Source organism: Rhinolophus sinicus, chromosome 15 (genome assembly GCF_057876585.1).
Source record: "Rhinolophus sinicus isolate RSI-liver-muscle chromosome 15, RSI-T2T, whole genome shotgun sequence".
Lineage (NCBI taxonomy): Eukaryota > Metazoa > Chordata > Mammalia > Chiroptera > Rhinolophidae > Rhinolophus > Rhinolophus sinicus.
Window position 1 is genome coordinate 23,341,809 of NC_142515.1, and position 23,882 is coordinate 23,365,690.

A 23,882-nucleotide genomic window follows, 5' to 3' on the forward strand; every position below is an offset into this window, starting at 1 on the left:
GGCCTAGGGACTCCGAGAGCCGATCAGGGAGCGCTCCTCAGAGCAGGGGTCCTGCGAGAGAGAAGCAGAGGGGCCCCGCGGCTGGGAGAACTCTTCCCGCGTGGCAACTCCGCGAGCATAGAAAGGTGGCGGGCGGCTGAACTTGGGGGAAGCGCCAAGAGGAGCTGGGCGACCTGGCGCGCAAAGGGGACTGCAGGGAGCCCCTGGGCCGGGGAGGGGTAGCGCAGAGCCCGGGCCGCGGCCAGGCGGGGCGCGCGCGGGCCGGACTCACCTGTGAATCTGTCCTTTGTGTATCTGCGGTTACTTTCCATCCAGGGGAAGGTGAGGCCGGTGAGGTTGTTGACTGCCGGCACAGCAGGCACCGAGGGCACGGTGGGCAAGCCGGTAGCCAGAGGCTGGGGGTGGGCCACCGCTCCAGCTAGCGGCCTGTGCGCGGGCACCCGGATCACCCCCGCAGCGCTCAGCGCCCCTCCGCCGCCGCTGCCCCCACCGCCGCCGGCGGGACCGGGGCCGCCCGCCAAGGCCATGTTCACGTTGTAGGAGCCAGCCAGCGGGCCCATACTGCAGGCGCTACCGCCGCCTCCCGCCGGGCCACCAGGACCGCTCGGGCCGCCAGCGCCGTAGGCCCCCGCGCCGCCTGCCCCGGCCCCGGCCACTGGTCCCCCGCCGCCGTAAGCGTAGGCGCCTCCGACCAAACAGCCAAGGCCGTATTCTCCGTCCTGGAGGCGTGAGTTGGGCCCCATGCAGCCGCCCTGGTCCGGGCTGTTGAGGATCTGGTCGATACCGAAGCTGATGGGCTCCGCGTGGCCCGGGTGGAGATGGTGCGGACCCAGGTGCTCCATGCTGGCCCCCGGCCCCGGCCCCGCGGGGCGGGGGGGCCTGGGCGGCGGCGCTCGCTGTTCTTGGCTCTGGGGGCAGCGCACGGGGGCGCGAAGGCGGCAGCGCGGCTCCTAGCTGCGTGGAGACTTGGAGGCGAAGTGCGCAGAAGGGCTAAAGTAGGGGGGAGGGGAAGCAGAGAGGGGGCGCCGTATTCTATCCTTCTCTGGCTGCTCCTTCACCACTCAGGCTGCTCGCTAGCTGTTGACTCTGGGACATCAATCACCGGGCGAAAAAGCCCGGTGCGAGCTAGCCTCGCAGTTTCGGCCGGGTCTCTCCATTGGCTGTGCGCGGAGAGGAGCGGGGTGAATGACAGCGCGGGGGAGGGGCGCAGAAGAGGAGCGGGAGGCCGGGAGCCCAGGCAGATGCCAGAGCCAGAGACAGAAGGACGGAGACCGAGGCTCAGAGAAGTAGTTCAGGAAGAGGGGAACCAGAGACTTAAGAGGAGAAAGAAAAAGAACAGGAGGCGGCCATTCCCTGAGACCGATAGACAGATGGAGCCCAGGAGATGGAGGTCACAGCCCTCTTCCCAGCCAGGCAGGAGCCGTCCACTCATTTTGAATTGGACCAAAGGGGTCCAGCCCACTGGCCTCTGGGGAAGAGGTGTCCTTGCACTACAGGAGAATCTCCCCAAGGGCTCAGCCTGGAAACACCTGTCCATCAACCAGAGGATTTACACCAAACTTCAAATCCAGCTTGTTAAACAGTAGAAGACTGTCAACTCCCCAGGTATGGAGCCCAGGCCCCTGAGGCAGGAAGGTGAGTTCAGGCTTGTCCTTCTTTAAAACACGGGCCTATGAACAACTATAAGTTGGGGGAGAAAAATCAACAACCTCCAACTCAGCTGTTTAGAGAAACTGAGGAAGGGAAGACGTCTAAAAGGCAGGCACAAGACAAGGGAGTTGGCTTGGGACTTGCTGCCAGGGTGCCCATGCCTCAAGATACTCTTTTCCTTTAGAATAAACAGATGTTTCAAGAAGCAGTTCCCACAGTATGTGAATGAATTCAATCAGATTGCTTTCACCTAGCAACTAGCCCAGGGCTGGCTATTCCAAGCAAGAAACCTTTGGACTGGTGAAGGGAAGGAGTTATTTTCTTTTGGAATCTTGGGAGGCAGGCCTAGGGGCTGAAGGCAGTGGGGGCTGGGGGATGGTGAGACCAAGATGAGGGAAGTGCATCCAGGACAAATTTAGGCCTTTTCAAAGTTTTGCCTGTGGCTGACTGGCTTAGAGCCCAGGAGAGAAGGAGGAAACTCCCTTTTTCTGCTTCCTCTCTTTCTCCTCTTCAGTATGGAAAGGTCCTCTCTCTCTCAGGAGCCAAGCTCTGGGAAGGGCACACGTTGGATCACTTGGGATCTATTTCTGGTCTATTTCAGATTCAACAGGCCTTCAGAGAAGGGCTATTTCCATCAGACAAGATGCTAGAATGCAAAGGTACATCTTCTACTTACCAAATCTTATTGCAGTGTAATATTTGCTTTGGCCAAAGTGTTGGTTCCTTCCACTTGAAGAGATCTCCTTGGAGGCAGGAATGGCTTACTCATCTCTATTCCCTCCTGTGGTGTATAGCCCCAATTCACAAAATGGAGTCTTCTTGAGTGAATAATACATGAGTGTCTTTATTCAACAAATTTATGTGAGTACCTACTATGTGTCAGGCATGGTTCTTGGCATTGAGAAAACAGCAGTGAACAAAACAAAGTTCCCGCTTTCATGGAACTGACATTCTGTAGAGGGGGTCAGACAATAAACAAAGAAGCAAATAAAATAAACCAGATGGTAATAAGTGTTATGGAAAACACTATGAACTCTACATCAACTCTTTAAGATGAGTATTACCCCTAATTTACAGGTGCAAAGAAACCAAACTTCAGAGAGGCTAAGTGGCTTGATCAAGACAGAAGAGCTGAATTGGACTTGCTTTTATGGGTTACCCGGAAACCTGGCTGCTGGTTGGAAGGGCATCTCTATGGGGAAAAACTTGTCTGGGCTCCAGGCAGGTAGACAAGGCCCACTCAGTACAAAGCCAGATGTGGTGTTGTTTGTAAACACTAAGCAGAAACATGAAGAGAGCTCCATTGGGTGGGTAGTACCTACTCAATATGGGTACTACACCTCTACCCAGGAGGTTCCATAACTTTCTATGGAAGTTGTTTGAACTTGAATGTGTCTCTTTCCTGCCTCTTCTCTTGAGGGAACTAGAGATAGACATAAATGTTTTATTGAGAAACTACTATGTGCCAGACAGCACACCACACTGATCTCATTGAAGACTCACAACAATGTTGTGAAGTTAATAGAAACATCTTCATTGTTTAATAATTAAGAGAACAAAATGAATGTTCACAGCAATACTATTCATAATGGCCCAAAAGTGGGAACAACTCAAATGTCCATCATTTGATGAATGGATAAATAAAATGTGGTATAGTCATACAATTGAATATTATTCAGCCATAAAAAGGAAGTCCTGGTTCATACTACAACATGGAAGAACCTAGAAAACATTATTCAAAGTGAAAGAAGCCAAGCACAAAAGGCCACATATTATATGATTCCATTTATGTGAACCATCCAGAATAGGCAAATCCATAAAAGTGGAAAGTTGATTAGTGTTTGCCCAAAGCTAGAGGGGCGGGGGGGTGAGAAGTGACTGCACATGGATACAAAGTTTCCGTTTCAAGTGATGAAAATATTTTGGAATTAGATAGTGGTGATGGTTGCACAACTGAATATACTAAAAATCACTGAGTTGTATGATTTAAATGGCTGAAATTACAGTATGTGAATTGTATCTCATTAAAAACAAAAACTGAGACTCCGTAAGATGAACAAAGTTGCCAAAGTTCCACAGACAGAAGAGAATTGAGCTGGGATCCCAACATCTGAACTACTTTCCCTGTAGAGGGTGAAAACTATGGAGAGAGGCCCTTCAGCATCCTTTGAGGCTGGGTCCCAGTTGCCTTGCTCCTTTTAGTCACATTTGTGTCTAATCACAGTTCTGGATGCTGCAATTAAAACCCTATCTTTCTAAGTTATCCTCAGAACAATTTCTTTTTGTCACACTGCCCCATGCAGGAAATCCTTGAATGTTCCTAACAGCCCTCCTTTCCTCCCTTCCTCCTCCAGATGCATCTTTCCAGCTCCTATGGCTTTCCAATCCTGCCTGTTCCACCCTTTGGACATATGCCTCACTCAGCTCTTGAACTCCTCAGCTCTGGTGCTAGTTGTCCAGGGTACCTGGGAGGAGAACTAAACCTTGCTGGTCCAGTCTAAGTTTGGCAGAGGTGACAGCTGCCTAGGGACCCACTAAAGCTGTCAGGATGCTCTACTCATCAAATCCAGAAACTCAGGGCTCCTGCCTTTCTCCTGCCCTCACTGCTGCCTGCCTGACTGGTCTCTTCTGGATCTCCCACCCACCTCTCCTGCTTATCAGAAGCAACTTTTATCCCAATTCATTTCTGAACTGCTGGCCTCCCCCCAGTCAGGGTTCTTTGAGTCTAGCTTGACCTTGGCCTTTGTCTTCCAATGGGATAGTGGCTGAGGGCAGGGTTACCCTCTTAGTCCCTTCTATGCCCAGAAAGATGAGACAAGAGGTCCAGGATACTTTGGGTTCTGGCCCCCGCTTCTCCCCAAAGCAGTGCTACCTGAGCACAGTGCTGCAGGTTGGAAAGTTTTCTGAAATGGGGAGGGAGACTCACACAGAGCTTATATTTGGTGCAGTTTTTGTGTTTCCACAGTGCTTTTCCATGCCTTGCAGAGTAGCCCTGTTAGGAAAGAGGAGATGAGGTAAAGAAGGAGAAGGCAGGATTCACAAAGCATCAGTTATGTCCTAGGCATCTTCAGTCATACTTATTATCTCATCCTCCAATCATCCTGTGATGTACCTTTTGTTGTCTCCATTTTACAGATGAGAAAACTGAGGCACTGAAAGCTGGAAAGGGACAGAGACTGCACTCCAATGGTGCTTTTCTGACTCTATTCATTACAAGCTGCTTCCTCAACACCAAACTTGGCAGATGAGGTCCTTGCCTTGCAGGAGTATCTTTGCACATGTCTAGGTGAGTTCCAGCCCTGAGGCCACCTGGTAACATCCCCTCCCCCAGTGCCACCCAATCCCCGCCCCCCTTTGCCTGCAGAATAAAGAAGTGCCTCCAATTAAAAGAGGAGCAGCTGGGTCTGAGGCTGAGGCTGGGGTAGGAGAAAAGGGAGGGCTCAGCCACCCGGGAGGCCCTTTTGGATCCCACACAGCTCCCTTCCTCCTCTGGGAGAGAACCCTGGGCCAGGGGTTGTCCTTTAGCTTAGGGGTGTGTGTGATAACTTAATTACTTTCCGTTTGTGGGACTGTGTGTCCATAAGGGGAAAGCTGGATATGGAAGTGTGCGTGACAGTGAGGGTTGTTGTGCAGATATACTGGGCTTGTCTTTAAGGAATAATTTAAAAAATGTACCCAGCTATGTGTTTACCCAAATATGTACTGAGCGTCCATTATATATCAGTGTTAGGCTGTTGGGACACAACTGCAACCAAAATGCACGTCTGTAAGAATCCTGGGGAAGAGGAAGGGAGTTGGATTCACTGTTATAACTGGATTTGTCGATGTAAGGATATGTGTGTCAGTGAGCACGCAAGAACGTGTTTTCTGTAACAGGATCAGTGTGTATCTCTACAACTGTCCCTCTGTAATGGACACATACGATGGTGTCCCTCAGCGACTGTGTGCAAGTGTGAATGGAATAACGATGTGTGTTGCTGATGGTGTATGTATCTGTGGGAGGGGTGTCTCATTCTCCAGTGTAGTTGTCAGGGAAATGGCCATATGTGGGCCTGTGGGTGTGGGAAGAGGGGCTAGCGTATGCCCAATGGGTATTTAGCAGGGAAAGTGTGAATCAGGCTGAGAGATATGTAAGGGGACATATAACATGAAGCAGTTCATGGTGGGACCATTGAGGTCAGATTCCCAACACCAAAGTGCCCTTTCTGCCTCAGGAAAGACAGGAGAATGTTCCTGTTCCGTGGAGGATGCCTGCACAGCGGGTAACTTAGGCACGTAGAGACCCAGTACAGGGCACCCCACCTTCCGAGAGCCCTGGGGGTAGGGGTGGGGGTTGTCTCCAGAAGGTTAAGCTGGGAAGGAAGGAGTGAGCAGGTCAGGCTGGTTCCAGCCATGTGACTCAGTGATTCTTCAGGGCTGGGGTAGGAAGGCAGGGGTTGTATAGGGCCAGCCCCAGGTGTCCCCACCCAATCCTTCTAGTAACAGGAACCAAGGAACTCTCTAACACGAAAAGTCAGGCACACATTTCCTATCAGTGGAGGGACCCCAGTGGGTAGGAGACAGACCGTCCTTGATATAGGACATACCTTAGTGTCACCTGGTTTAGGGGCCAGCACCTCTCTCCTCCATCCCTACTCCCCTACCTCAAAGCCTGCTTGAACAATGGAGTCTTATGTTTGGCCCTCCTTTCTAAGGCTCCCCTCTCAGTTTCTGACTGAAAGGAAGCTGTTGGCCCTATCACCCCTAGGCACTGACCAACTCCCTCCCAAGGGAGGGCCAAAGACCCTCAGGTCCCACCATCCAGCATTAGTGCCCTTGACAGGATATACCCTTTGATTCTAGGTCTCCTCTCAGGAAAGCACAGGGCAGAGGGTGTGTGGAGAGAAGGTTCAGGGCAAGACAGACCCCCCCACACCTTGTTATCCCCTCACAGCTCCTGGAGGGCTCCCTGAGCATCGCCCAGGAGGGCACCAAGCTGGGCCTTCCACCAGTGGATCTAGTAGAGCAGCTCCGCTTAAGACCCAGGGAACCAGGGGCAAGGCCCAGCTTCCCATCCTTAGCCTCTACCTTCATCTCTACTCAGCTGCCAGTTGGGTCTGTGCCTGTGGGAGGAATTTTGGATGACAGATGGCACCCCAGGTAGACACACCCAGAGCGGGGAAGGGAGGGGGACGAGAGAGCGCTAGCCCACCACGGGCCTGGCCTCCGAGGGCCATCGTCTTCCAGGAACTATCCTAGGGGCTGAGACGAGCGAGCGAGGGGCTGGCCGATACCCTTCGTGACCCACCTCTGCGGCTGTGCGCGTTCTCCCACTACCGTCTCCAGTAAAGCCAGAATGAGCGATCTTTCTGGCAGCGCCAAGATCTTGCAGTGCCCTTATCTATCCATTTCTCGCTTCCATTCCTTGCCCCCAAGAAGCATAGATTTGACCTCAGAGGAAGGGCAGATGGAGACCCAAAGGACAGATGGGAGTCCCAAAACCCGGACTCCCAGCGGTCCTCCATCCGAGCTGCGGAGGGGAAGGCTGAGGTGGAGATCTCGCAGTCTCCGGCCACCTTGGCATGGACCAATCTCGTAGTTTGGGGGGACACGAGAGGCGTGTCTGAAGCTGCGGGCCCCCACTGAGCCACGGCCCGGCTGTTCTGGGAACGGATAACCTGATCGGCTGGGGCGCCGCCGCCGGTTAAGAGGGCCTGGCCGCCTGGCGAGCCTGGTGGATTCGGGAAGTGTCGTCGAGTTTGAAATGAACCGTCCAAGCTTCTCGTCCATCAGAAAAGCAAGGGGTGGGGTGAGGGGGGGAACGAATTCGGTCTGGGAGACCCAGCTGCTGCGGGGCTGCTGCCGGTGCTAGTGGTGGTGGGGTAATGTGTTCCATATCCAACTCGACTGCACAGGGACTCCTGTCTATACACAAATGGTTGTGCACAGACCCACGGAATACCCTAGGTTTCCCGGGTACAATGCTGGAGCAGCTACAACCCCCTCTCACACCAGCTCCCAGACCCACACTCACATTGCACACAAAACACAGTCTCCACGGACGCTCAACATCTCCTGCACACAGGCACACACAGGTGCCCACAGACACACCAGCCGTACTCACATCCCCTCGGCAAACATGCAAAACCAAACCGAACCTTCCCACACAGCCTGCAGCTCACACTGCACAGGTACACGCCGACTCTAGGAACCTGCTGGTCCACACCCTCCCACGGCCCCTCCTGCTCCCTCCCTTCACACTCTGCTGGCCACACTGGGGCACAAGCAGCCACACAGTTTCCCAACTTTTTCGGGGAGGCCAAGGTTGCTTTCTCTCGGAGGGGGGTGGGGCGGACAGAGCCGCAGGTGCCAGAAGTGGGGGGTGCGGAAGGGTGAGGAACTGTATCCATATGCATGGGCTCAGAGCACAATGAGCAGCTGCCCGAAGCTCAGCCCCTGCGGGCCCAGAGCTGTGCAGAGATGGAGGCGGCCCAGCTAATTGAATTAGGCTGGCCAGGCCCTGCCACCCGCACGCCACCCGTGTCCCCTCTGCCACCAGTCCCCAGGTGCCGCAGGCGCTCATTGGGTGCTGAGGGATGGATTGAGGGAAGGAGGCACCGCCGCCTGAGCCCCTGCCTGGGGCGGCCTCCTCCCCATCCCCCAATAATCCCATTGTCCCGCAGACTACGTGTGGTACTGTGTACCAAGGATCCCCAACTGGACTGTGACGCTATGATTGATGGGACAGCAGCAAAGGAGCTGATATGGCCCTCCTCCACCCACTCTTCTCCCTGGTTCTCAGCTGCCTCTGATTTGGGTACCCCTTCCCTGCCAGGGAAGTGGGGTGTGAGGAGGAGAGAGGTGAACCATTGCTGGGAATTGAACTGTCTGGATGCCTTCATGAGGGACACGTGCTCCACGTGGGCAGACAGAGTGCAGCCTGCGTGAGAGTGGGGCGAATGAGTGGGTTGGACTTTGACTGACTTCAGAGTGTGCAAAAGCTTTGAGAACTGTAAGCCCCTGTGCAGTGAGTGGGGTGCTGGGTGTGTGTGTGTGTGTTGGAGAGGTGTCCTAGAGACTGAGCCAGGGGGATCCCAGGAGTGTGCGAGAGGGCCACCACCCCAGGCACCTAGGGCTGCTGTGGGCTTTAGGGACCATCCAGTGGCCAGCACTGCTGCTGAGACCCTGCCCCAGCCAGGACAGCCCCCCCACCTGCTGCTGCCCTCCACTGCTGTCTGCTGAGTGTTGCCAAACCACTTAGGATACATAGTGAAGTGAGGTCCCCTAGAAATCCAACGGGGGGTGGAGCAATCCAAAGTTGGCAGCCTTGTGCCCTCCAGAAGGGCTCAGTGAATTGGACAGGGACTACACCTTTGGGAGGAGTAAGGCCAAGGGGAATCGTAACTGCCACCTCCAAAACCCTTTGCCCTGCTGCCCAAAGCTCCTGAAAGGGTGTGGGGGTGGGCGTGGGTGGCAATAATCTGGCGGTAGGCCTGGCAGGCCACCCAGAGACGCTAGGCACAAAGGAGCACTAGGCGCTCTTGCAGGCTGGGGGCCAGGCCTCTGCAGCCTGCACCGTGTTTCCCGGGACTTTTACTGCATCACTGAGATGAGCAGTGACATCCCCCTCTTCCCTTTCATAAATATTGCATCTTCCCAATGCAATTACAGGAGACGGAGCGGCATGAACATTTACTAAATAAGATTATGGGGTAATGCTAATGCAGTTTATGTCTGTGCTCTGACACCAGACAAACTCCCTATTAATAACCTCTCAATGAGGCGGGAAGCTCAGAACGCAGAGCCTGGGGCTGCCCAGGCCACACACTCGGGAAGAATGGCCACAGCATGGCTGCCCTGCATTCCAGGGCTCCATCAGCCTGTGTCCTCTCCTGGGCTGCCAGGGCCACCCTCCTCTCTGGGCCTCTTGGCTTGGAGCTCCCCTTCTCCAGAGGCAGCCTCGCTAGCTCCCCGCCTCCAAGCTGGGGAGCCTCATTCACACCCTCACTTCTTTCTTTTAACTTCTTTTTGTGCAACACTTTGGTCCCAGCTCATGCTCTGCCCCTCTCTTCAAAATCCACACTGCTGGAGGGACCCAGTTCTCCTCCCTTAAAGGGCATGCAGGGCACATAGACCTTCCCTGGCTTAGAAACTGCTCACCGTTGCCTATAGAGAAATCGAAACCCTTTATCCTACCATTCCAGGCCCACAACTGACTTTCTGCTTCATCAGTAGTACCCTCCCCCAGTCTCTGGCTACCATTAGCCTTTTTGTGTCAACTGAGTTAACATACTCTCACACTTGTAACCAAGTCTTGGGTGCGATGCTCTGACAACACCCATGTCCCCACCACAAAAAAAGAAAAGAAACAGAAAATGCCTACTCCTACTTCAAAGCCCAGCTCAAATTTCTGCGTCCCCAACATTCTCCAGGCATAATTCACGAGTCCCTCAAGTGGCCAATAGCACACAGTTCTAAAAATTGCCTTTTTTGTTGTTATAGATTTGGAGTCACAGAGACATGGATTGGAGTCCCAGCCACACTGCTGTACAAATGTGAATTAACAGATCAATTGACTTCTCTGGCCCTTGCTTTTTTCATTGATAAAACATGCACAGTGGACTCTGCCTTCTATTTCATCAAAGCCATTGTCAGAATCGACATAAAGATGAGACAATGTAAAAGTTTCCTAATTCAGTGGATGTATCTGCTTTACCGTCTTTCTTATTGCATTAACATTTATGTAACAGGTTTGTCATCCCTGCAGGTCTGGAGTCCTTGAAACTGAATGTAGTCCAGCCGTGCTCATGTTCTCAGACTCAGTTGACGAGCTCCTCAGACATACTAGATGCCCTTCTCCTTGCCTCCCTAACTTCCCTCCTCTTGAGGGTCCCACTGAGAGGACAAGGCTAAGGCAGTAGAGATAAGTTCTGGAGAAATAGGATATCGATGCAACCGAAAACTGCAGATAGGATTTCAAGGTCAAGAGAGCCAGCCCCCTGCCTCAGGCCTCGCTGGTGCTGGCTGGTCATTAACACAGCTCTGGGTTCTTCTTGGCCTTCAAATCAAAAGAGATGTCATGCCCAAGGACCACAGTAATGAGGAACCAGGGAGGGGCTGGGTAGCCTGCAGCCTCAGCAAAAGCTTCCGCTCCTCAGAGGCCTACCCTCCTTCCTCCCCCCTCCTCCATCTCTCTGAAGTCAGCGAAAAGTTTGAACAGCTTCTGGAAGAACGAGGTTCAGTTCGTTTGCCTTTGGAGCAGCCAGAGGGGTGAGGGACACTGGCAAGGCCTCTGCTCCCACCTCTACAAAGGCCAAACCATCTTTACCTCAGAGAAGTCATAGGGCCTGTGGGGACAGGGCCTGGAAGATGGGGGAGTGGGAGCAATGCTTTACCATAGTCTCCAGCTCTCTCTCCCTTCAAACTGGGGCTCTACCTGGTCAGGCCAGCACTACCAACTCCAACCTGCCATTCCTGCCCTGGGCTACAAGTGACTTTGCTGAATGCTGCAAACCTGTCTGAATCTGTCTGGGGCATTGCAGACTTACGACGACATCCCTTCACTTATTTACGAAGCATTAGGCTTGATGCTCTTTTCTCTTTTCTTTTTCTCTCCACCCTACCTCACCTGTTCGGTCTCCCTCTTGAGTGCTCTTGGAAAGCTTCCTAACCAGCCCTTTTGCCCAACTTGTACAGTGTGTGCACACAAACACATACACCAGCTCACAGGTACATGCAGACCCTCACTCTCAAAAACACATGTAAAACTCCTGAACATAGTACATCAGTCTGTCCTGGAAGTCCTGAGTCCCTCTGTGCAGACATGCAGCTGTGCTGTCTGTCTCCCACTGAAAAACGTGCACCCAGAGAAGTATACAACCACACAGGTTGACATGTTCATACAGAAGGACGCACAAACACAAATACACAACCAGTCAACATGCCAGGCCCAGTTTCGGAAGTTGATGCTGCCATCGAATCTTCCAGAGATTGCCAGGGATCAGGGAAATGCCTTCTTTTATCCTTGGCGGGAATTCTGTACACAGAGCATAATGTGTGCTCAGGGTATTTGGGGCTCCTACAATTGTATGACAGGATTGGGAAAAACCACTCCCCAGAAGGTACCTGAGCTCTGAGTCATCTGAGAGGACCTGAAGAAGAAGGAGGAGCATAAATCTGAGCTGGGGGTGTGTTCTGTTCATTGGAACCAGAACCTGCCCGTCATCTGTACTCAGTAAACCAGATGAAGATCCTAAGGCAGGAAGTAGGAACCAGTGGGCAGGCACCAGAGGGGTGTGGACTTTGAAACAGGAAAGGAAGGAGCTATTTGGGCCTCTCTCAGGGAGTGGCCCTCAGTTCCAAAAAGCACAAGGTAAAGATGGCACTTTGCTTAGGGCTGGCTCCTTGGGCTCTGGTGAAGCCAGGCCTGGCAGTGACCAGGAAGAGCAGAGGAGCTGTACCAAAAAGGGTTTGTTTCCACCTCAGTGTATTTCAGGAAAACCAATTAGGGCAAAGAGAAATACACTAGGGTAAAAGGTGGAGCTTCGGGGGCAAGAGAGGGGCCAAGAATAATGGAAAGACCAAAGGGACTGATGTTTAAACAGGATTCAAATTTTCCCTCTGCCACTCTAACACAGCTGTGTAATCTTGGACAACACACTTAACCTCTCTGATCCTCAGTTTGCTCTTCTACAAAATGAAGATACACTACCTATTTTGTATGATTGTGGTGAAAATTTTAAAATGAAGTAAAAGTGCTTAGCCCAATGGATACCGTGTTTCCCCGAAAATAAGACCTAGCTGGACAATCAACTCTAATGCGTCTTTTGGGGCAAAAATTAATATAAGACCCGGTATTATATTATATTATATTATATTATATTATATTATATTATATTATATTATATTATATTATATTATATTATATTAAAGACCCGGTCTTATTTTACTATAAGTAAAATAAGTAATATAAGACCCGGTCTTATTATAGTAAATAAGACCGGGTCTTATATTAATTTTTGCTCCAAAAGATGCATTAGAGCTGATTGTCTGGTCAGGTCTTATTTTCGGGGAAACACGATAGCACATGGCAGGATCCAAAACATGGTGGCTATATATGAAAAGGAAATAACTAGAAGGCCTGAAACCCAGGACAGGAAGATTTAGAGTCTTCCTTCCCTGTAGGGGATTGGGGCTGCTGGTCCTTCCAAGGAAGGACCCAGAAAAAGAAGGGCAGCTACAAGCGGGATTAAGTTCCTAGTCAAGGGAGCAGTGCACAGTAGTCATAATCTAATGCCAGACTGCTTGAGTTCAAATCCTACCAGCTCTATGAACTATAGCAAATTTCTCTATGACTTGGTTTCTTCATCTGTAAAATGGGCATGATAATAATAGGCTATATCTCTTGAACTGATGAGAAGTAAATGAGTTAATAATTGTAAAGTGCTTAGAATAGTACCTGACACATAATAAATGCTATACAAACATATGCTAAGTAAATGAAAATAGACCAGGTTCACATGCTGATGGGGAATCTCGTTCTGAGAAGGACCCAGAGACAGCCTGGCAGCCACAGGCCAGGGGCAGCCTGTGCCTTCGGCTGCAGGGTCAGTGTTCTTCAGAACCCTGCGCTCTCAAACTCCCTCTTTTTTCCTCCAGCGGCTGTGGTTTGTTTACCTTAGGAACAAGTTACTCTTTTAAGTCTTCAGGTTGCTTAAGGAGTTGTTAAAGGCAAAGTAGATATTTCTTTATATGTTGCTGGTGGTGCTGTCAATTGGCCCCATTCTCCCTGGGTTATATAACAAAAACCATGATACTGTTCACATTCTTTGATCAGATAATCCCCCTTTTGGGACCATATCCCAAGGAAATAAAAAAGCAATTTGTACAAAGATGTTTATAGCAGCACTATTCATAATAGCTCGCTCTTGGAAGCAACCCAAATACCTGACACTAAGGGACTGGGTAAGCCAGCTAGGGAACATCGGTACGAAGGAATAGTCCACAGCCATTCAAACTGCTAAATGTGACACAGATGAAATGGTGGGGCTTACCATATTCCTAGGTGAAGATGCTAAACATTGTAAAAATGTCAATATTCCCCAAAAAAATGGATAGACTTAATGCCCTAAGCAAAGTCACACTAGAAATTTTCTTGGAACTCAGAAAAAACAACAAAAGATCCTAAGTTTCACATAAAGGAGTAAATAGGTGAACGTAACAAATAATTTTCTAAAGAAGAGCAAGTTTGACCAGCTGTTAAAACATTTAGTTATGTTTTATCATTTAGGGCAAGTAAACGAAAGCAGTATGGTATAGACACCAAAATAGACGTTTAAATCAGTGAGGCATAAGCGAGCCCAGAAATAGACCCAGCCACCGAAGAATTTAATATACATGTTAGAAAACAGGGAGAAGGGAACATAGCTCAATAAATGGTGCTGAGAAAAGCTTTGCCACTTGAAAAATAAGTTATTTTATATCATATAAAATTAAACACAAGATGGATTAAAAAATTAAAATAACGACTAAGAGGAGTGTAGCTGCAGGGAAAAATAGAACGTTAAATTTAAAAAATGCAAGAGAGATTGTATGTCCTTACTGACTACAACGCCAGAAAAGTACAGGTCTTAATCTTGTTTGGATCAAGGGATGAAACTTTATGATTGATGTAAAGAGTTGGTGTTTCACATTGATGGAATGTTTGGTTGTTGAGAAGGTAGTTGTTCAATGAAATGGGGAAGGAGAGGAGCATAAGTGCTTCCACCTTTCCATCAACACAGAAAAGAAGTTGGTGCTGCTTGTGGAAGGGCTGGGACTAGATCTGCTCCGGGTCAGATGGAGGCACCCCTTAGTGGGGATGCAGGACAGCCAGCTATGGATACTCACTTCCTTGATTTGACTCCTGAACCCGGGCTTCCCTGCCCCCAAACCAGACTCAGACACCTTCCAGCTCCCTAGAGGCCAGACTTCCTGGGCTCCAATCTCAGTCCTCCACTTACAAACTGGGTCACCTTGGGCCAATAACTTTACCTTTCAGGATCTCAGTCTTCTCATCTGTACAATGGAGGCATGACAGCACCTATTCATAGAATTGTTGTGAGGATTAAACCATTTAACTCATGTAAACCCACAGAACAGTGTGTGGTCCAGAGGAACTTCTCAGTAAAAGCTATGATTGAGTTGGGGTTGAGGAAACTTTAAGGGAGGAGGCGGAAAACAGTGTTTGATTTCCATGCTGCCTATGTCTTCAGGGTCTCTGGCTGGTTTTGAAGCTGAGCCCACCTGGCTTTCTCCTTCATCTCAGCTGACAAGGCAAGAGAGACTTGGCCAAGAGGGGGTCTTTGGTGCAAACCAAGAACCCAGTGCTGACACACAGGGCTCAGCTGCCTCAGATTTCTACCCACTCCATGGGGGTTGAACCCTCCCCTCCCCCAGGGACAAAGACCAAGCCAAGTCTCCATCAGCGATGTGAGAAAAACAGGCTTTGTGCCTGGGGGGTAAACAGGGCCAGGTTCTGGGCATTTGGCTGCAGGCCAAGTGTCACTGGGCAGAGGACTGTCCGCAGGAGGTGTTCTCTGTCCCACTTGGAGCGTTCTTGCATTCAATTTCCTCCAGCAATCACTCCCTGCAATTCAGGATTGCGGTTCTCACCACGAATCTCCAGGTTTGCAGGAAAATGGGGACGCTTTTCTTGAACTGTCTTTCTCAAATCTTCTTGCTAAGTCAGGCACAGATGGGGTGACAGGGGTGGATGTGTAGTGGCCTGTTTCCCATCATCTTTCCCTGTTTGTTCCTCGTATGTAAAGCTGGGAGCATCCTTATTTTTGGTGGAAACTTCTGTGCTTATTGGTATATGTGACTGTGATTATCACTCTCATTATAATTAACCAAGGTAAGACATCCCAGGACCTACTTAGTGGCCACTCAGTGGCCCCCAGGAAGAGCAAAGGGAGTGACCATTGGGTCTTTGCAGGATGGAGAGACATGCAGGGCATGGGTCTTTGAAAGCCAGATTGCAAAGCGCTTTCTTTTCCTGGGGAATGGACCAGGTGAACCTTTAAGAGCTGTGGTGGCTACAGAATAAAATGAATGTCATTTCTGGGGAGAGGGGGTCCAGAGGGTCATCTGCAGCAGGAAGAGGAGGAGGAGGGCTGGAAAGGGCTAAGGAGACTTCCTGAGCTCGCAATGAGGCTGACCCCACATATGTATTCAAAGAGCTTTGAACCTAGGCAGAGTTGGGGAGGTTGATTACCCAGAAACCTTTCATTGATTCACCATTTATTAATTTATTTATCCATGCAGCCAACTTTGTAGAGCTTTGCTCTAAGCCAGGGACTGTGCCTGCTGACTGCTGAGCTGGGCAAGCTTCTTGGGAAAGGGGTTCAGGAGGGGCCCATGGGGGCAGGCCCAGCAACACTCTCATTTCTGTCAAAGCCAGAACCAACCACATTTTCAACCTTTCTGGAATTCTTGGTGACTTTGTACTTTGCCTGTGTTTGTTATTTTTGCTAACCCCTGTTTGCCTGTAGTTCCTGGTGATTAGAAAAACAAGCAAACCAATCCTTAAACACAGAAGGGGGGTGTAGGCTTGTTTCAGAGACCAGGAGCAAAAGCTACCTGAAGAGGTGCTGAGACAATGCGAGGGAGAGACAGACAGAGACAAAGAGAGAAGTACAGGGAGGGAGAGCCAGAAGTCAGAGCTCTTCTCCCTGTCCCTCCCTGTGACCCTCACCCTCTCCCATTGTCCCCACCCTCCTTCCTGATTCCCTACTCCTTTCTCCTCCCCCTCTTCCCTTTGCACATCCCTTCCCAGGCATCATATAGGTTTTCAGGTCCCCTGCTCCTCCCCCTTGGGAGTCTGGCCTTCAGTCTGAGGTGCTGGAGAACTTGGGCTGGGCCTGAGCAACGCCCCCCCCACCCCAGTGGGCATTCGTTCTGGGATGAGCCCTGACTTCCAAGGGTCAAAGGTGGCAGCTTTATTTACTTACAGCCATGCTCTCACTGCGCCTGTCCTTTCATCATTTTTTATAATGGAAACAGCCCAATGGCCACAGGCGCCCTGGGAGACCACCCCACCACCTTCCTTCTCCCCCAGCCTCCAGACACACAGACACTTGTATCCCTCCAATAAAGGCTCCGGTTTCTCAACAAAGTACAGCTTTGCTCTCAGGACAGTTTTCAGCTGTCGAATTGATCACATTCCTCTGTTTGTTTAGAGCCTGAGCCTGAGAGGCTGGGATTTGGCCTGTGTGTGTGTGTGTGTGTGTGTGTGTGTGTGTGTGTGTGTGTATAATGGGCACCAGCGTGTGAGTTTGAGGTGCATGGTGTGAGAGTGTGAAAACCGAGGTACATTTAATGTGTGTCTTGCAAATGCATTTGCGTGCGAGAACCTGCATGAGTGCGTCTAAGCATGAGTTTCTGGGTGTAAATATATGTATAAATATATATATATGACAGTCACGTATGTAAGTGCAATGAGAATGTGTGTGCATGAGAACCTGGGTGTGTGTTTGTGATTGTGTGTGAGCAGTTTAAGTGTGCATACTTGTGGCAGAACCATATACACACGGGTGTCCTTGTGTGTGAGCTCTTGTGTGTGTATTTATCTCCAGGTACAAATAGTGTTTAAAAATGTGCCTGCACGACAACATGGATCGATCTCAGAACTATACTGCTAAGAAACAGAAACCAGGCCCAAAGTTCACATACTCTATGATTCTAGTTATTTAAAATATAAAAACAGGCAAAATTAATCTATGGTATAAGAAGTCAGAATAGGGTATTGTGCCTGCAAAGGAGGCATGAAGAGTTCCTGGGTACTGATAATATTCTATTTTTTGATCAGGGTGCTGTTGTGTCTACTCTGTGGAAATTCATTGAGCAATATACTCATATAACAAGCCATAAAGTGCATATATACTTTATGTACTGCCTGGATTTATGTTAGAATTCAATGTAGGTACCCCCAAAATTGTACATGAAGAATGTCCCTACCCCTTCTCCCAAGTCCCTCTCACATGCCCACCTTGCTCACCTTCTTCAAATTCTCTGCCTCCTTTCCCTCCTCACGCCCCCCTTGTGAGCGTGAGGTGTCTGGGTGTGTAAGAGGTACATGAATCTGAGCGGCTGAGTCTGGTGAAATGCCTGCCCCAACCCCAGCTCACCTCCAAGCTTCTCCCAGCCGCACAGCGCTCCCCTTATCTCTATCTCACCTTCCCTGGCCTCCCCTTGGAACTCAGTGACCTCTTTGAAGGCAGTGTCCCTGAGGGCACAGCTCAGATGAGGAAAGACTTGGCCCTCCCCTCCAGGAGCCCCTAGCTGAGATTCTGGAGTGGGTCAGACCTCAGGTGTGCACCCCAATGTGGCAATAGTGGAGGGCCAGCCACTCTATGGAGGGACACGACATACGGGAGGGAGTGTGTGGCTGTAGGGCATGAATGGAAGATGGATTTTGAGGAGAAAAAAACCCTTAAGAGGGCCTCTCTTTGGAGACCCCCTAAGGTGGACTATAGCAGCGCTATTGAAGCTCCCAGGATCTGGTTTCTTACTCTGTGTGCTAGTGAGAGAAAGCGCTTTGGGTTCTAGCACCGTCCCTGTGATTGTCTGCCTGTGTGTGTGCATGGACATGACTGTGTGCATATGCCCCAACGTGATACGTGTTACTGTGCATGTGCTTGTGCCCATGTGACCGGATACGCACACGTGTCCCTGAGGTGACTTCATGGCCACCTGTGGTCATGGTTCCTCATGGTCCTGCTCCACAGAGAAAGTAGAGAAAGTTCATGCCACTCCAAATTCTCTACCCTTTGATTTCTACAATCACTTGCCTACCAGGTGTCCCAGTTTGGGGTTCAGAACTGATTTCTGCAGGTCTCCAGGACATAGGGGCTCCACTGGAAAGGGCGCTATGTCTCTGAAGGGAGAGGCTCAGCCTGGCTCAGCTCCCCCACCTGCCTCCAGGCTGGGCTCATTCCCCCCCACCCCCCTCTGCTTCAAAGGTTGGTGCTGCCTCAGAACCCTGAGGAAACTGGCTCTGTCAGCTCCATCCCAAGCCCAGTTCCCTTCCCCAAGGCCCCTCCCACCCCCTCCCAAACCTGCTCAACCCGCCTGGGCGCCCAGCACCCCCCAGAAATGCCTCCAGTGTCCCTCTTCAGGGGAACAGCCAACAGAATCGGAAGAGGCAACAAGAGTGGGAGTAGAGTAGGTGGCAGGGCATGCGGACCCCTTCAGAAGGGGTTGGGGAAATTAGGCTTGCCATTGCCAGAAGCTGCCTCGATGCTTCTCTATGATCTTAGCTTGCAGTGCCCCTTCCCCCACTGCCCCTGCTGTCCTGAACTAGAGAGGAACCTTCTTCCCACCTCCACCCTCAATGGCTCAGTCCTCCCTCCTGGCTCAGCTGACACTTTATTTCAGTGACCCGTGGGGCAATTGGGACATGCCACCCGCAGGAAACATGGGAGGGATGAGAGCTGGATGTGAGTCACCCCTCCCCGGGGCTCCCTTTAAGGATGGGGATCTGGCTTTGGATTCTCAAAAAAGAGCCACCCAGTCTCCTCAAATACTCTAGATCCCCACGGTAGGTGTCTACAAACAGACCAACAGTGCAGACAGAACCCCCCAACCACCTCCACCTCCTTGATGGGGGTGAGAAACACTAACATGTGTACACAGATACACAAAATAAAAAAACATTTGTTGAACACCTACTATGTGCCAGGGGCTGTTCTAAGAATTGTACATAATTTAGCTCATGTTTACCTTCATAGCAATGCTATGGCAAAGGTACATTCATTATCCCCATTTTAAAGATAGGGCGATTGAGGCACAGAAAAATTAAGTAACTTGGTCAAGATTGTATTGTCAGTAAATAGTGGGCCAAGATTCAAACCCAGGCAACGCGGCTACTGAGCCAGTGTTCTTAACCACCACCTACAATATACACATAATTACCCTTAAGGATACATACACCTACTCACCCTTAGGATAAGCCATCTCAGATTCATAATTGTGCATAGAAGTATATCATTACCCAGATGTTAATCATGCCTAACATTTATACAGCAGTTTATTTACAAATCACTTTCACACCCAGACACAGTGCCCACAGAAGGAGGGATTGCTACCCGTTAACAGACAGCAATTAAGGCTGCGTTCACTGACTCCATGAGGCTCAGCTAGTTGGCTGGAAAGGGTTCATCTCTCTTTCCTTCCTTTCTTCAAATAAAAGTAAAATATGCTTTGTAGTAAAATCAAAACAGTATCCAAGAGAAAAAAGTGAACAGTGGTAGTGCCCTTCCTCCTCCTGTTAGTCCCGTTTCTGGAGGGAACTACCGTTAGCAGTTTCTTTGTACACCCTTCTGGAAATGGTCAGTGCGCACGTAAGCAAACAGTATGAAAGACTGTAGGTAGCTTCTAATACTTGCAGCAAAACCCTTGTGAAGAAGCGCTGGTTCTCCTCCTTTTACAGATGAAAAATCTCTTAAAAGTGGGGTAGCTCTCCAAGGTCACTCAGGTATTAAGTGGGGAAGTTCAGTTGCTAAACCAAGTCTTCCTGACCTGGAGCCCGTGTCCTCCACTCCGTCTGCCACAGGGCCCGTTGCCACCTCCATCCCACGTTTGCACCACGATGGCCCAACTGAGGTGAGAGGCTCTATCACCCACATAAGCAGGCCAGGACTCTGCTCCTCCATGTTTTTAGGGCAGGTTGAGGCGCGGTGCTGGAAAAGGGCCTCCCTTCTGGCAACTCAATCTAGGGGAGAACTTGCTGGGCTGAGCCGTGAGGAGGGGAGGGCAGGGAGTGGGCCTGTGAACCTGATAGAGACTATTACAGGGTCCACATCGGTCAAGGGATGGGTCCCAGGATGCCCCTCTGGAGTCCACATCCGGTTTCACTGAGCCCTTGAGGGTTACAGAGAGCTGCAGACAGACAGGCTTCAGTCTTCACAGTACCTCCCAGCCAGAGACACAGGCTCAGGAAGAAGGGGGGTCTGGAGCTCCCAGGGAGAAGAACAGGGACCTTTAGATAAAAACTCCAGCTCTTCTACCACCTGCCTCTTGGAAAAGGGGTTGAGGGGGGCAAGGAAAGTACTATTTTTAGCTCCCGGGTTTGAGAGGAGACTGTGGAAGTCCCCTGCCCCCTGGGTAAAGTTTCTATGACCCCTCCTGGGAAAGTCTTCAGAAGGACCCCCCCACGACCTGTCCTCAACTCTGCTTTCATACAGAGCCTGCAGGGTTGGGACCTTAGGAAATGTGAATTGTCAAGGCTCAGCCATAATCCTAGCTGCTGAGGTTTTCCCAAGTGGTTGGGCACAGAGGTGCCAGGGTATTCTGATCCAGGTGGCCTGGACTGTCCCCCCTACTAGGGCCTGCATGCCTCAGGCCTGCAACCCAGTTCTAACTTTTTCATCTGATATAGAATCTGGAGAACGGGCGGGGGCAGGTCCAGGCTGGGACCTTTCCTTCTCAGTCCTCAGGGGACATCCTTTGGAACAGAATCCTCAGTGAGATGCCCCCCTCCTATCTGACCAAGAGGGAGCTTACCTCAGGAATCCCTGAGGTCAGTGCTCAGAGGAGGAGAGAAAACCAAGGCAAGCCTTGTGAGAATGAGGGGAAGGACTAAGGGTGGACCCATCTCTCCAGTTTCCAGGCCAAGTAGACTCCGTGGGATGAGGCAGGCCTCCTGAACGTTCACCCTCTCCCTCCTTTGCACACTGCAGAGCCTGCCCAGGTTGCCGTCACCTCTAGGAACCTGTCCACACTCCTTTCTCCTTTTGAAGCCCAACAGCTCTGTTGAAAACAGGGCAGGCATTTGCGGGAACCCCATTTCTTTCTGTTAATAGCAACAGTGTTGGACTGGGAGTCCGAGGACAGGGAACCATTGACAGCTTGGCTTCTAAATGACCGAAGGACTTTGTACAAGTCACTTCCCCACTCTGAGCCCCAGTTTGATCATTTGTAAAATATGAGAGAATTGGACTCAATTTAGAATCATGGGAATCTGAGAACGAGCTGGGGTGAATGGCCCTGGCGGTGGGTGTTCTGCTTGTTGAATTGAGCAGGATCTTTCTTTAGGGGCCTGGGAAACACTGTGGACAGTAGGCACCCCTAAAAAGATATTTTTGGTCAAGAAGAAAGGAAGCATGTGTTTGTTATAAGTGTATATGTGATGTGTACATATTTACACGGGGGCATAAATATGTGTGCAGGGGTCTGTGTGTGTGTGTACAGCCGCTAATTGATCCCTCCCTCCCAGTTGGGGTGGGGGAAGGGACCAAGGAGCAGTCACTCATTAGGAGGCAGCTAATGGGCCCAAATGGCCATGTCAGCAAAGGCTGAGCTCAGATAAGCTTCCTCCAGGAGGGGGAAGGGGAGAGATGTGAAATAGGAAGAGGAGGGGAGAAGAGAGGAAGGAGGAGGGGGAAAGAAGGAAGCTTCCTGGGAGAAGCTATAAGATTTGCCATGTTCTGACTTTGTCCCCATTAGTAAAATCTCCCACCTGAGAGGAGAAAAATCTTCATGGCCAGAAAAGTAGAGGGTGGAGAAACTGGTGAGTAAGGGAAGGAAAACACACCTGTGTTCCTGCGCCCACAGACGTAGGTACGCCAGCCTGCACTCACAGGCCCACACAGTCTGAGACACAAGGACGTACACTACCCATCGTGCACTTTTAACCTGCACCCATGCATGGGGCGGAGAGGGGATGCTGTGTGCTCACCCAGGGGATGCTCACCGCGTATCCCTCTCGTACACAGAAGTGGGGGCACATGCAAACGAGGATGTATCCGAGTATATGCATCCCCCCAAGGATGCCAGCTCTGTGTTAGGTGTGAGAGACTCAAAAACAAAGAGGACACAGTCTCTGCCCCCCCCCCCAGGGGCTGACATTTTAGTGGGGGGCAGTGCTAAGGAAACAGACCATTCATCTGATATGACACGTGCTATATACCAGGTACACACAGCGATGCACCTTTTAGGATCCTCTGGGGATTGATCGCCTGCTGTTCTCTTTACCTGGAGCCTTCTTCATACTGAGGGGTGGGAAAGGGGGAGCCAAGGCCAGCATCCCATACTTATCTTCACTCAGGTGAGCCCTGTGTGGGGACCCCTCACATCACACTCACTTACCCCCCATCCTTCCTTCACCACACTAGGTACCTGTCATTGCTTACAAAGGCCCTGACTTACAAATTGTGAAAACACTAACGGCATGCCTTGATATTAGCAAATCGTGTTCATAGTCTGGATATCCAGTGATGGTCGATACAAACGTTACAAACGGATTATTTCTATCGCGCACAAATGAAATAAAAGGCCTGACTCTAAAAATATTAGAAGACAATTTAAGTTAAAATTAAATAATTTGGGGTTAGAGAAGGCTGTTTAAAATAAGACCCAAACTATAAAAGCCATAAAGGAAAATATTGACTAATATACTACATCTAAATTTAAAACTGCTGTACGATAAAAGATTGAAAATGACAGAAAGACAAGCAACTAAAGCATAACAAATATTAACATCCAGAATAAAGAATTCTAACACACCAATAAGAAAAATATTGTTAAAACCCCATTAGAAAAATGGGCAAAGAATGTGAACAGGCAATTTATACAAACAAAAATACAAAATGTCCAATAAACTTAGGAAAATATGCTCAGAAATGCAATCATAATTAGCAAAATGCAAATTTAAATGAACATAAGACTTATTTTTGCTTGATTCATTGGATTAGTAAAAATTCAAAATATTGCTAGTGCCCAGTGTTGGAGAGAATGTACAAAAAGTGGGTTGTCCAACCTCATAGATACAGAGAACAAATTGATGGTTGCCAAACTGGGGGTAGGGGTGGGGAGATGGGTGAAAAAGTTGAAGGCATTAAGAAGTACAAACTGACAGTTACAAAAATAGTCATGGAGATGTAAGGTACAGCATAGGGAATTTAGTCAATAATATTGTAATAACTATGTATGGTGTCAGGTGGGTACCAAACTTATCAGGGGGATCACTTCATAAGTTACATAAATGTCTACCCACTGTGCTGTATGCCTGAAACTAATATGTCAACTGTAATGAAAAATAAAAATAAATTTAAAAAAAAGTGGGTTGTCTCATCAGCAATTGAAGCACATGCATTGATTCAGTCTTCAGGAGGGTTCCTTGGCAGTTTCTATTAAAATTAACACTGTCCATCTTTGTCTTAGCAACACTGTTTCTAGATAGCCATTATCCTAACGAAATCGTCACATCTGCCCCC

The 23,882-nt window shown here is 49.9% G+C and overlaps 1 protein-coding gene and 1 long non-coding RNA gene across 3 annotated transcripts in view; one reads left to right on the forward strand and one right to left on the reverse strand.

Annotated features, from left to right (window-relative positions):
* The window catches only part of TLX1 (T cell leukemia homeobox 1), a 68,383-nt gene that overhangs the window by 5,474 nt on the left and 39,027 nt on the right, over nucleotides 1-23,882 (reverse strand). For both annotated transcript variants that reach the window (XM_074339169.2, XM_019724944.3), the window contains exons 2-3: nucleotides 4,577-4,642; nucleotides 272-2,602 (exon numbers count right to left, since the gene is read on the reverse strand). In XM_074339169.2, the coding sequence (XP_074195270.2) occupies nucleotides 272-842 (571 nt within the window). In that variant the 5' untranslated portion in view covers nucleotides 843-2,602; nucleotides 4,577-4,642. The remainder of the gene's footprint in view (nucleotides 1-271; nucleotides 2,603-4,576; nucleotides 4,643-23,882) is intronic.
* Nucleotides 1,499-10,326, forward strand: LOC141572904 (uncharacterized). The gene is made up of 3 exons (XR_012498455.2): nucleotides 1,499-1,635; nucleotides 4,786-4,936; nucleotides 10,132-10,326. It is a non-coding gene; the product is annotated as an uncharacterized LOC141572904 (long non-coding RNA).